Genomic DNA, 12,705 nt, shown 5'->3' on the forward strand with positions numbered 1-12,705 from the left:
CCAAGTGGTTCCCATGAAGAAGAATGTAAGTAGAGATTTTGCAAGAATCTTTATCAGAAAGTGAAGTCCTTCAACACTGTCGAGTTCAAAGCAATCGCTATAGTTCTCTGTGCTCCGATTTCCCCTCCCTGCCCCTTCCTAACCCTCTTCACCACGTGTGCTGTTTGCTACTGGCGGTCTCGTGAGCATCAGGCCGCTGCGTGGTTAGAGGCTGTGTTGTCTCCCCCAGGAACGAGCCCCAGAGCAGGCCTGGAGAAAGAGTTTTCTCCTCGCAGAGTCCGTTTGCTTTGTAGATCACCTAAGCGGGGCTTCTTCATCCTCCCCAAGCACAGGAATAGGAGCAACGCTGGTGATACCTGTGTATTTGTGGCACGCCTCACTTGGGGATCTCCCAAGGACTTGGTAAGGACCTGTGATGCCATGGTAGGAGAGCAGTTTAGGTTTGTACAATGAGATATCAGAGCTGCTATAAAGACAGCTGTATTGGGGCAAAAGGCATCCTTTATCCCGTAATAGTTGTGCGGTTATGGATAAGGAAACCTTGGAGGCTGCTGCAGAGCCAGCAATGTCTTGGACGAGGTTAACTTTGACTTTGTGGCTTTTAGGGAGAAGGACGTGCATGGGGCATCAGGACAGCGCTGCGGGYTTGGGGCAGGCTGGGAGGGAGGGTCACTGCCGGGAGCTCCCTGGCCTGGACCACCAGGAAGGGAAACCCCAGGAAACTCCACGCCAGGAGAAGCCACGTTCCCGCTGGACATCTCCTCATGCCGGAGCCTCCTTGGGAAGGGAAGGGCAGGAGACGAGCAGGGTTTAACTCATCCCCGTTCAGTCAAGGGCTAGCAGAGCATGGCCGGCCTCTCCGGAGCCCGGGGGATGCCGCAGGACCCGGCTCCCAACCCTTGGCCAAGCCAGTGTGGTGCAGGTGGATCGCGTCTCCCCCCGGAGCYGCCAGGCTCCCGCGACGAGGCAGCCGAGCCATCCGAAACGGAGCAAGCCCCCGCGTGGTGCAAGGACGGGTATAAATGTCCACCAGATGGTGGAACAAGTGAATTCGACCTTTTCGTCTGCACTAAATAGCTGGGTTTGTTCGGTTCGCTTTCCGTCTCGGCTTCCCAGTTCTCTTGGCGCTTTGCAGCTCTGGGGAAGGAATAAGGATGTTCTCCGAGTGCCTCCGTTCCTGCCGCTGGGCCGGCCCCCCTGAGGTTCGGCGTCGCAGGGCCTTTGCAGCAGGGTCCGAGCGCTCCCAGGGGGATGTGGCAGAATAACTCCAATAACCCGGCGTGCCGTGCGGAAATGCCGCGGTTGGTGCTGGCCCCCGCGGCCCGGCTCGTGTTTCCAAGGAGGCACTGCGCTTGCCGGCTCCGTTCCCGCGATGCGAAGTGGCRCTTTTCCCCCGCCGGCTTCCCGAGSRAACCTCCTTCGGGGACGTTATGGTCCATGGCTCTTCATCCGTCACCTCCCAGGCAGGTTTCGGCTTTGGGTTCGCAGCCGCCGGCCCCGCTCCCCTCCTGCGTGTGGCTCTTTGCTCGGGCGCAGCAAATCCCCCGTAGCTTTTGGAGGACGGGATGCAAGGCACCGATTTATCCGCGTTTTCTAAGCAAACGGCGTTTCGGCGTCCTCCGTGCAAATCGCTGCACCAGCCCGGTCGCGGTCATTAGTCTCGCTGAAACCCGGAGCAGCCCCGGGAAGTTCAGGCAGAGCCGAGAGGGCGGCGTCCGGCGCCTCGGCCTGGCGTCGCCTCCTTCCCGTTTAATTCGATGATGGCGCTAAGGCCACTCGAGCGAGACCGCAAAGTGCAGCTTGTCTGGGACGGGAGAAGCCGCTTTCCCCTCCCCGGTGCTGGCGCGCTCGGGTAATAACTGCATTTCTTTCCCGTGACGCCGAGCGCGTGAACGGGSGCCAAGCCGAAAAGGAATTTCGATGCTCCGATAAGATGTTTACATCAGCCTAAACATCGCCGGAGCGTCTGACATATTAAGTAATCCCCGGTTCTCCCAGTCGCCGGAGCGGAGGACGCTGCCGGGCGAAGGCTTGGCAGCGTGGCCCGGCGGCGCAGGAGCAAACCCCATTCCGCGGTGGGGAATGGCACCTCCGCGAGCTCGCCGGCGGCGACACGGCCCTTCCCCGCGCTGCACCAGCCTCCTCGGACGCCCGGCCGCCGCGGAGCAGAGGAGAGCAGAGCGCCTGCAAAGAGGAGTATTTGCAGCTGCGCGCCACGGCCGGGGGATGCCTGGCCAGATGCAAACTGGGGTCGCTAAGGACAGGTCCCCAGCCGGCAAAAAGTGGCCTTGCTTTACGGGTGGCCGGTGATCCACATGGATCTGCTGTAGTTGAGTCTGGCCCTGGGTGTTCGTGCAGCGATCGGCCTCGTGCACCCCGCCAAGGTCACTTTACCGTGCGAAACGGAGCCACCTGCTAGTCATAAAAGCCCTTTGGCCGCGTTTTGTCGCCGAGGACATTGGGTTCAAACCCTGCCGATCGGCGCCGGCAGGAATGCGGCAGCTATGGGAGGGCGAATTTGCATCAGCGGCGGTCAGGAGCGAGGTGCACGAGGTTGTCTGCCCCGGGGGGACGGAGGGAGGGTTAATGCTCCAGGAACATGCAGGAACACGCGTGAGGACACGCGAGGTTTTCCCGAAGGGCGTCTGGGTGCAAAGGGTTCGCTGCAGCTGGAGGCAGAGGAGCAAAGGTGGCTGCAAGCAGACGAGGGCACGGCCGCGGCGTGGGGATCTCCTCTGTAATCCAGCCTGTTGAAGGGTGGTGGGCTTTGTGGAAGAGGTTTGGTTTCTTCTTTCCCAGCAAAGAGCCACCAGCGACTCTGCCATGCCCGGCTCCCTGAGGTCCGCCGGAGACCCTGGCATGGCTCCTGCGTTGCCCATCCCTCCCTCTCTCCTTCCAGAATCACGTCCTGACGCTGATGGCCATGGCGGCCCGCATCTACAAGCATCCCAGCCTGAAGAACGCCGTCAACCTGGTGGTGGTGAAGGTGCTGATCGTGGACGACGAGGCGGCGGGGCCCGAGGTGTCCGACAACGGCGGCCTCACCCTGCGCAACTTCTGCAACTGGCAGCAGCGGTTCAACCCGCCGAGCGACCGGCACCCCGAGCATTACGACACCGCCATCCTGCTGACGAGACAGGTCCGAAGGGACGGGGGGGAGAGACGCGTCAGGGCTGTCCCCTGCCTGCTCTTCATCCCTACTGGAGGAAGAGGAGGGATCGCCGTGGCTCGCTCGGTGGAGGACGGTGCTCGCAGCTGGCGTAGGCAGAGGGGGGAGGTATCACTGGGGCACAGGGGGAGGCAGTGATTTGCGCGGAGGAGCGCGGCGAGGCTCCGACGTCCTTCTGCCCCGTGAGACGTTTTCTGTCTGGTCCGTCACCAGCTGCCCAGCAAGAACATCGTTAAAGACGGGGAGGGGGGTGAGACCGGGACGAACCACGGCAGGGAGCCTCAGACAGGCCAGAAAGCGGGCGAAAGCTCGGAAATGGGAGGCCCCCCGGGGCGCCGTGTCCCCCCCGCCCGCCCCGCTCAGCCCCCTTTGGCACTGCTTCCAAACAGGACTTCTGCGGGCACCAGAGCTGCGACACACTGGGGGTGGCGGACATCGGCACCATGTGCGACCGGAACAAGAGCTGCTCGGTGATCGAGGACGAGGGCCTGCAGGCAGCCTACACGCTGGCTCACGAGCTGGGTAACACCCGCGAAGGCCGCGGCGGCCCCGGGGGGGCCCCCCCCGCAAGCTGGTTGATGCAGGCAGGGGCGATGAGCTTAGAAGTGCCTCAATTAGGATAAATCGGCGCATTTGTCTGATGCCCCTAAACTGTGATGAGCTAAGGCATGGGACCGGGAACATCTCGCCCCTTTTTGGCTGCTCATAGTGACCTGGTCCCTGGTTTGGGCTGGCTTGTCCAYGTAGCGGGCTGTACTATTGAGGTATGGTGAGCAAGCACCTTTTTTCTTACTGCTTCTGATTTGTCAAAACGACTAGTGTTTGCAGCAGGGGGAAATGCCCGATAAATTATAGAGACCCCCAGCACAACGTGCAGCAGAGCAGGGRCCGGGGGAAAGCGCCAGGTCCGAGCTGGGTATCGAAGCTGAGCTGCCAGCTGGGTGCCTCCATCTCTTGGCACGTTCTCCTCAGTCATATCGCCCAAAGAGCTAGGTTTGGTTCCCGGCGGGGATGAGGGGTGTTTTCCGAAGCCGGAAAACAAGGAGAACGAGGTGCCCGGCTCGCTGACGCCCTCTCCCCACCCAGGGCACGTCCTCAGCATGCCCCACGACGACTCCAAGACCTGCGAGCGGCTCTTYGGGCCCCTCGGCAAGCACCACATGATGGCACCGCTCTTCGTCCAGCTGAACAAGACGCAGCCGTGGTCGCCCTGCAGCGCCATGTACCTCACCGAATTCCTGGACGGAGGGCACGGTAAGGCTCGGCTCCGCGCCGTCACAGCGCCAGCCTTTGCTTTAATTGCTTAGGCTCTTGGCAAGCCCTGGAGCAGCTCGGGGGGTTTGCATTCCCCTGCTCGGGATAACCCGTGCCCCGGTGTCCGGCCCCGACACGTTTCCAGCCTAATTCTTGCATTTTCCGCCCCTGGCTCAGGGGACTGCTTGCTCGATGCCCCGGCCCAAGCCCTGGCCCTGCCCGCCGAGCTGCCCGGCCGGGGGCCCCTGTACAGCCTGGACCGGCAGTGCCAGCAGATTTTCGGCAAGGACTTCCAGCACTGCCCCAACACCACCGAGGAGGACGTCTGCGCGCAGCTGTGGTGCCGGACGGGCGCCGGGGAGCCGCTGTGCCACACCAAGAACGGCAGCCTGCCCTGGGCGGACGGCACCCCCTGCAAGGGCGGCGGGCTGTGCTGGGACGGCGGCTGCCTGCCGCCGGGCGCCCTGCAGCCCCAGGTGACGCGGGAAGGGGAAACTGAGGCTGGGAACCGGGCTATTGGCCAAGGGCAAACTGTAAATTGCGGGCACACGAGGAGAAGTCCCAACTCCCGCTTTGCTCTCGGACGTGAGCCCACCTTGGCTCGTGGGCTGCGTCCGAAGAGGGTGAATCCAACTGTTCACCATTTGCACCCTTTTCCCAAGGAAAATACTCAATCCGTGACCGTGCCACCCAGTCCGGCCACCCAGTTTGCCAGCGTGATCCCTGGTCTCGTGGGGCTGCACTCCCGGGCTGGCAAACCCAGGCACTTGCGTTTCTTAGGATCGGGCGCCCTGGCTCCAGGCGAGCTGTCCCCAGCGCTCCCGTCCACCTCGCCCCGCGGCCAGGAGGACACGTGGTCTTTGAAGGTGCCCAGCCGGTTTCTGGATATCTCCTCGATAGCGCTGTGCCTTTCGCTAATCTTTATTACCGTCCCGTGCCGGCCGAGCCCAACTCTGAGATCAACCGTGGCATGAGTTGTGTCGAGGCTCGGGCTGGTCCAAGCCAAGCCGAGGTGGCTCTGCCGTTAAATCACTGCGCTTCTCCCTGCTGGGGAAGCGAACGGCGATTTCTGAGTCAGTCGGCAAAGCACTTAAACCCAAGCTTAATTTCAAACACATGATCGGACTCACGGCAGCGAATAGTGCTCACAGTGAAGTATGTGCTTAAGTGCTTTGCTGGATCAGGGCCACAGCTGGGGAGCTGGGGGCGGGGGGAGAGGGGGGGGATTTTAGGGCTGCTCCGTTTGCCCACGGCGTTYGGGCGGCGGGGAGCGGGCAGGCTCGGCGCCGCCTCTGCCAGCGCCCGGTGGCCTCTTGCAGCCGGCGGTGGACGGAGCCTGGGGCCCCTGGAGCCCCTGGGGCGCCTGTTCGCGGACGTGCGGCGGCGGCGTGCAGTTCTCCTACCGCCACTGCGACAGCCCCAAGCCCCGGCACGGCGGCCGCTACTGCGAGGGCCAGCGCGCCAAGTACCAGTCGTGCCGCACCGAGGAGTGTCCCCCGGACGGTAAGCCGTGCCTCGCAGGGTGCATCCCCCCCCCTGTTTCTCCCAAACCGGTCGCTGGCGATCGCTCTGCTCTCCCGCGGGGAGCTGTTTTGGCAATAGGGGTTGCGATCGCCTCGGACGTGCACCGAGCGTGCCCGTCGCGCGGCTGCCGCCCGGGCGCTCTCGCTGCCCTTGGCTCACTCCTGCGCCTCTGAGCGCGCGGAGGCAACGGCAGCGATCCCTACGGCTCCTCCGGCCCAGCCCTTCGGGGACCCGTCGCGTCCTATTTTGCCCTTCCTTTCAGGCAAGAGCTTTCGGGAGCAGCAGTGTGAGAAGTACAACAGCTACAACTTCACGGACCTGGACGGCAATCGCCTCGAGTGGGTTCCCAAGTACGCCGGAGTGTCGCCCCGAGATCGGTGCAAGCTCTTCTGCCGAGCCAGAGGCAGGAGCGAATTTAAAGTCTTTGAGGCCAAAGTAAGACATCCCATGATGATAGCTACTAATGTCCTTCCTCATCGGGTTAAAATGCCCACGCAGAGCCGTACCGCGATTGCTTCTCCTCCTGTGCCCTTTCTCAGGTGATCGACGGGACCCTGTGCGGACCGGAGACCCTCTCCATCTGCGTCCACGGCCAGTGCATCAAGGCCGGTTGCGATCATGTCGTTGGGTCCTCCAAGAAGCTGGACAAGTGCGGGGTGTGCGGCGGCAACGGCTCCACTTGCAGGAAAATATCCGGCTCGCTCAACCGATCCAAGTAAGGCCCCGGGGGGAGCAGGTCCGCAGAGATGGGGCGGAGGGGCAGTGCAGAGAGAGAGGGAGACAGCATCAGGCTGTAGGAAGGAAGCAAAGAGACGAATTTGTTCCTCTTGAGGATGTGTTCGGAAAAGCTGCTTTAAGTACCCGGAGATCCTGACCCAGCAACATCTGGCGAGGAGCGTTTGCTCACTCGGTCCCTTGCAGCCAGCCCAGGAATGCCGGACAGATGTTCACAAAAGCCTGGCTTCTGCGTAAGCGTTTCCTACGCTCGCTGCTGAGGAAACACGGTCAAGTCCGGGCTTATCAAAGAGCAGGGACAGCGTTTGCACATCTGGCTGCTAGAGTCCGTGCACGGCTCCTCGGCAGCCCCGGACCTTCCCTGGCACTGCTTTCCATCAGGGCGCCCCTGCGGATTTGGTGCGCTTCCCTGGCTGGAGCAGCGGTCGCTTGGCAGGACAAACCTTCTAGCAGGAGCTCCTGAAGACGTAGGGATGCGGAAGGGTGGATTGGATGGTTGACATCTACGGAGCCTGATTCCAGCAGGGCACTGCTGCCCGCCGTGCAGCCCACCCGGCTTCACGGCCGTGCAAACACGCTCCGCGCTCAGCCAGGCGGCCTCGCGACGGCCTCGTCGCCTCCCCACGCTCCACGGGGCTTACGCGGAGTTTATTTCTGGGCAGCGTTATGTAACCCGAGCAGAGCTTTCCTCCTAAAATAATAGCTGGTGCTGACACCAGCTGCGTGCTCAGGGTGCTGCTGGTTGCAAATGAAGCTGCCGCCCTGAGGAGTTTACAACACAAATTTCTCCCCAGCGCGCTGAGCCCGTTTGACATATATTCAAGGGCTGCCGTGGGATATAAATCGTGCAATAAGTTCTCCCTGGCCCCGAGCTCGGGGGTGCACCGCAGCCCAGGGACACGGGCTTAGAGGCAGCCGCTTCCCTCGCTGCGGATCTCTGTTGCTTTGTCAAAGAGCTGAAGTTAAAGCGTCCCGCGGAGGCTTTTGTTGAGAAGATAGTAACAAAAGCCCGACACATCCAATTCCATGTGGCGAGGTGACTCACRCAGTCAAATTAGATTTCCTAAATGGTTTCCTTCCAGGGAGCCAGATGAATGGAGCTTCCATTCTCCTATGAATTGTTTGTGGTTGACTAAAGAGAGATTAACGTGGTAACTACAGCCAAGAAGAGATCCCATTAAGATCAGGGTTAGGGAGGCCAGGGCGACTGAGAGCAGAGTTTGACCCTAAGGCTTTGTTCCAAAATATTCTAAACGTAATTACCAACCACAGCACCGACCTTGGAAACGCATGCAAAACGCTCCGGCCGGCCGCAGGTCCTGATTCACGCGAGGGTGCAGGATGCCAGGCTGGTGCTGTAGCATAGTTTGGAGTAATTATTACTAGATGTCCGGGGCCGACAAGGCGGCCCACGCTGCGCAGGGCACAAAGACGCAGCCCCCGAGGCGAGCGCCTCGCCGACCCTGGCTCTGATTGAGCTGCCGTCCCGGGGGCCGCGCGCTCCGGCACGGGGCCGTTAGGGACTCTGCAGAGGGACCCTCCTCCGGCACGGGAACTGCGCTCTGCACCCTCCTGCAGCAGCTCTTCGGCATCATTACGGGGCTATGAAAGCCTGCTGAAGAGGAGCCCGGGCTAACCGGTGCAGAGACGCCTGCCTCTGCTCTTGCTGCCTTAGTTCTTGAGTTAACACCCAGCTGGCAGAGCAGATGTCGGGTCTGTTAACTCTTTCACCACTGATCTGTTTTTAGCAGCAACATCCGGCCAATGCACTTTTCCTCCCAGCCTGCGATGCCAGCTGTCCCCTGACTCCATCCCATCTAGCTGTTTGAACCTTCAGCATCGTCAGTGGCAAAGTCGGTGGGCAGAACTAGGCTTTTTAGCAAAAAACACTTCAGCCTTTTCAAAAGAAAAGGGGTAACGGCGGCATAAGAGTAGCTGGAATTTCCTACTGATGGTGGTAACTGTGGGGCTGTTGGTTTGATTGCAGTGCTCCTTTCTGTATGTAAGTCAGCAAAGTCTCCCAGTTTAACACAGCTGCACTATTTCCAGCTCTGGAACGCTCTAGGATCCACAGAGATGGCTTCAGAGCCACGATCCCCTTTGCCCCAGGCAACGTGTTGTCCCRTGCATGGGTTTCTTCTTAGTAAGTTGAGGGAAACAACCATGTCTCTCTGCCCCATGCAGATACGGCTACAATGACATCGTCACGATCCCTGCTGGAGCAACCAACATCGACATCAAGCAGCGCAGCCACCGTGGGGTCCGTCACGATGGGAATTACCTGGCTCTGAGGACTCTGGAGGGCAGGTACCTGCTGAACGGAGACTTTGCCATCTCGGCCATGGAGCAGGACATCCTCATAAAGGGAACCATCCTGAAATACAGCGGCTCCATGACAACTCTGGAGAGGCTCCAGAGCTTCCGGCAGCTCCCTGAACCCCTCACGGTCCAGCTGCTGACCATCGCCAGCGAGGTCTTCCCACCGAAAGTCAAGTACACCTTCTTCATCCCCAAGGACGTCCCCTTCAGCAAGCAGAAGGGCAAAGAGAAGAAGTCAGCCAACGTCATCCGGCCAATGCTGACCTCGCAGTGGGTCCTGGGCGACTGGTCCGAGTGCTCCAAGACGTGTGGCTCCGGCTGGCAGAGACGGACGGTGGACTGCCGGGACGTCGAAGGCCAAGCCTCGTCCACCTGCGACAGAGCCCTGAAGCCCGAGGACATCAAGGCCTGCGGAGACTTCCCCTGCCCGCTGTGGCGCCTGGGCCCGTGGTCCCCGTGCTCCCAAACCTGCGGCGAGGGCGTGCGGACGCGCGACGCCTCCTGCATCGACTACGCGGGGAAGATCGTAGCCCCGGAGAAGTGCGGCCACCCGGCGCCGCCACCGGCCACCGCAGCCTGCGTGCTGCAAGAGTGCTGAGCCGCGGCGGGGACGGCCACGACGGAGACATGTGACGCAGGCAGCGACTCGCTCGGGACGTAGGTGTGACAGCGAACGTGCGCTAACGGACCTGAGCAGGCCGCCCGGCCGCCGACCTGCTTGAAAGACGAACGGACGTGAAAGATCAACCGCTCTCCAGTGGTTCCTCCCCACCCGATAGACATCTACCTCAGAGCGGGGAGTAACAGCRTCCAAGCGGGGAGGAAGCATGTTCTTTCTCGTCCTTTCTTTCTTTCCGACTGGCTGATAGAAGGCAAATCTTAATTTAAGGGGAAAAAGAAGCATATCTAGAGGCTGTTTCAGTGGCGGGCTCGCCGGGAGGCTGCCCAGCCCCGGTGCGCAGCTTGCCTCCTTCAGAAGTTCAATGCGGTCAAAGGATGTGAGTTGAGGTGTCGTTGATCTCCAGTGCTGGACCCAGGCCCGATCCTGCAGCCGTTTTTGGGGCGGACTTGCCGCTTGGTTCGGTAGGAGCTGTGTCTTGGACGGAGACTAAACGTGTCCGGTTCAGTGGGGTTTGTTAACGGGGAGGTGGCTTTTGCCACAAAATGTGGAGCTAGCTTTCCCATCCCTCCGTCCCAGCTGCAGGTCGAGGAGGTCCGGGTTGGGGGATCCGATTCAGGACATGATAAAATTTGGATCTCTCTGCGAAACCCGGGGAACTTGGATCAGCTTGCGGTCCCCTCTGCACAGCAGTGTGGGTGTCTTTGAGTGCGAGGCGGGTTTTATCAGCTGTGGTTTTAGTTTCCGAGATAACTTGCTAATTTGGCTCGCGGCAGGAATGAGCCGAGGGCCGGCTCCTGGCAGGAAGTCGGGCTAGATGACCTTAGTGGTTCCTGCCGGATTTATAGTCTACGATGCTACAAATCGCTGACTCCAAACATCCCCAGATGCTGAAATCCAGGGAGCTGTTTAGGACGGTCCCTATTTTCACTGCGCCAAGCAGGTTCATTGGAAACTCAGGTCAGTCCAGGAAGTTGGCACCAGCCTGGCGTGTACACCTGCAGCCCTGCCCGTCTTCCCGGCTCCCCTTCTCCTTCACGGCCACCGAGGAAAATGAAGAAACCCTCTCCTAAGACGGAGGGTCGGAGCGTGGCACTGCGAATCAGTTATTTCTCAAGTTGCAACCCCACCAGGAATGCTTACGCCCCTTGCCTCAGTTTCCCCAGCTATAAAACCAAGGCTAGTTATACCCCGTCTGGTTTGCAGGGCTGCCATGGGGATTAATTCGAGCTTCTGCAGTGCTTTGACTCTGAAATGCTTGTGGCCTTGGAGAAGTTGTACCCCTGGGGTGGACACTTGGGCGCGCGAGCATTTCCTTTCCCGTAGCTGTCCTCCTTGGCTTCCAGTCCACCGCGTATTTATTTTATCAGCTGTGGTTTTAGTTTTTGAGATAATTTGCTAATTTGGCTTGAAGGGCCGGCTCCTGGCCCGCGTTAGGCAGGAAGTCAGGCTAGATGATCATAGTGGTTCCTGCCGGATTTATCATCTACGATGATACGAAATCTCTCACCATCCCCAGAACTTGCAGATGCCGAGGCAGCCTCTCCTCGGCCCGCGACGTGGCCGGGTGCCTTCGCTTCGGTCTGGCTTCCAGCGCTCGGCATACGTGAAGGTGCTCGGATCTGGGCTTTGGCTCCAGCCCTGCTTGAGCAATCCTGGGCTGGAAGGTCTAAAAGGACGGCTCGCGGGGCTGGAGCTCTTCCTTCCCAGCAGGGAACAGCCAGGCTCCTCTTCCCAGCCCAGACGCTGTCTGGCCCCGGCGCAGATGGCTGCCTAGTCGCTGAATTTCCCCCCTTCGGAGCAATCCCCTCTCGCTGTGCGTGTGCTGGCAGCCGCCCGCGTCTTGGGAGCGGGGATGGAATTTGCAAATGTTTTGTCGGGGATGGCTCTCAAGCCGCACCTCGGAAGTCGCGGCTCCTGGAAAACTTGCCCTTCTCCTCATCCTCGGGAGCAGAGCGCGGCTCGTGCAGCTCCCAGCAGCTGCTCCCGCTGGGGCCGGAGCTTGGCACGGCGGCTCCGGCAGCCACCCAGCTCCAAACCGCCGGCGCCCTCCCAAAGTCTGCGCCCCGAGAAGGTCCCCAGCGGCATCCCCCTATTTCTTTGCCGCCCGCAACATCCTTTTTCTCTTTTCTTTTTTGCCCAGGAGTCGAGCTAAACCCGAGATGTTCAGCCTGTATCRGCAGTGGGTAATCCCTATCGAAACCAAGGGGGATTTATTCCTACTTGGGGGTTAAGTCTTTTCCTGATCCGGAGGGCTCAGGCTACAGGATTTGGCCTTGGCTCTTCTAAAAAAAATAAAAAATAAAGGCCAGCTGCAGAGTTTGGATCCAGCGTCGTTTGGGCTTGGGTTCAGACCTACCTTCAGGCGATGTTCTGTGTCTGCTAATTAATCTCCAGGAATTTAAACCCTCCCGCTCTCACAAATAGCTGCATGCTAAAGTCATGCAGCCTCGCTGTGTTATTTTCTTTTCCCCTTTGAGTCGGAGAGGTTTTTAACTCGGAGGCAAGCATGTGTTTCCTCTCCGGCCTTGTAACTAGCCCCCATTTAGGATGGGTCAGAAATTTCAGCTCGAGACATCCCTGAGACGGTGCCAAGGAAAACGGACGCATTTATCAGGCCCGCGCAGGCATCGTGCAAGCCAGGGGCCGCTTCCAGCGTTTTATATTCACAGTCGCTTAAGCCAGAGCTTCCTACATGCAAAACCTCCCTGCCTGCAGGCAAATCCAACTCGGCGTAATTTCTTTTTCCCGTGGCCCCGGGGAGCTTTTCCTGCTGGCGGAGGCACGGGGCTGGGGGAAAGGGGGCAGCGCTGCCCCAAGGGGCCCGGCGGCGCCCGGCCGAGCTGCGCGGCGCTCTCGGGGAGACGGGTTTTTGGGATTCCCGACCCAGCCTTCCCTTAGGAACATGTAGCCGTTACGCTGGTGTAAGTCAAAGAGGTTATATATTAGGATATATATATGTATATATATGTTTCCCTTCAGTGAAGGATTGTAGCAATGTACTGAGCCTCTTGTGTTAGGTATTTATTATAAATTTCTGTTTTGTTTTGTACAGTAGCTGTCTGGAAAGGAGGAAAAAAAAAGA

The 12,705-nt window shown here is 59.9% G+C and overlaps 1 protein-coding gene across 1 annotated transcript; it reads left to right on the forward strand.

The window, feature by feature from the left end:
• Positions 1-1,760: 1,760 nt before the first annotated feature.
• ADAMTS8 (ADAM metallopeptidase with thrombospondin type 1 motif 8) lies at positions 1,761-9,599 on the forward strand. The gene is made up of 9 exons (XM_026071705.1): positions 1,761-1,793; positions 2,900-3,139; positions 3,559-3,691; positions 4,256-4,423; positions 4,601-4,899; positions 5,743-5,926; positions 6,210-6,382; positions 6,487-6,662; positions 8,867-9,599. The coding sequence occupies exons 1-9, from the start codon at positions 1,761-1,763 to the stop codon at positions 9,597-9,599; spliced, it is 2,139 nt and encodes a 712-aa protein (XP_025927490.1).
• The last annotated feature ends 3,106 nt before the right edge of the window (positions 9,600-12,705 follow it).

This window comes from Apteryx rowi, unplaced genomic scaffold (assembly GCF_003343035.1).
Source record: "Apteryx rowi isolate R43461 unplaced genomic scaffold, aptRow1 scaffold_33, whole genome shotgun sequence".
Classification (NCBI taxonomy): Eukaryota; Metazoa; Chordata; class Aves; order Apterygiformes; family Apterygidae; genus Apteryx; species Apteryx rowi.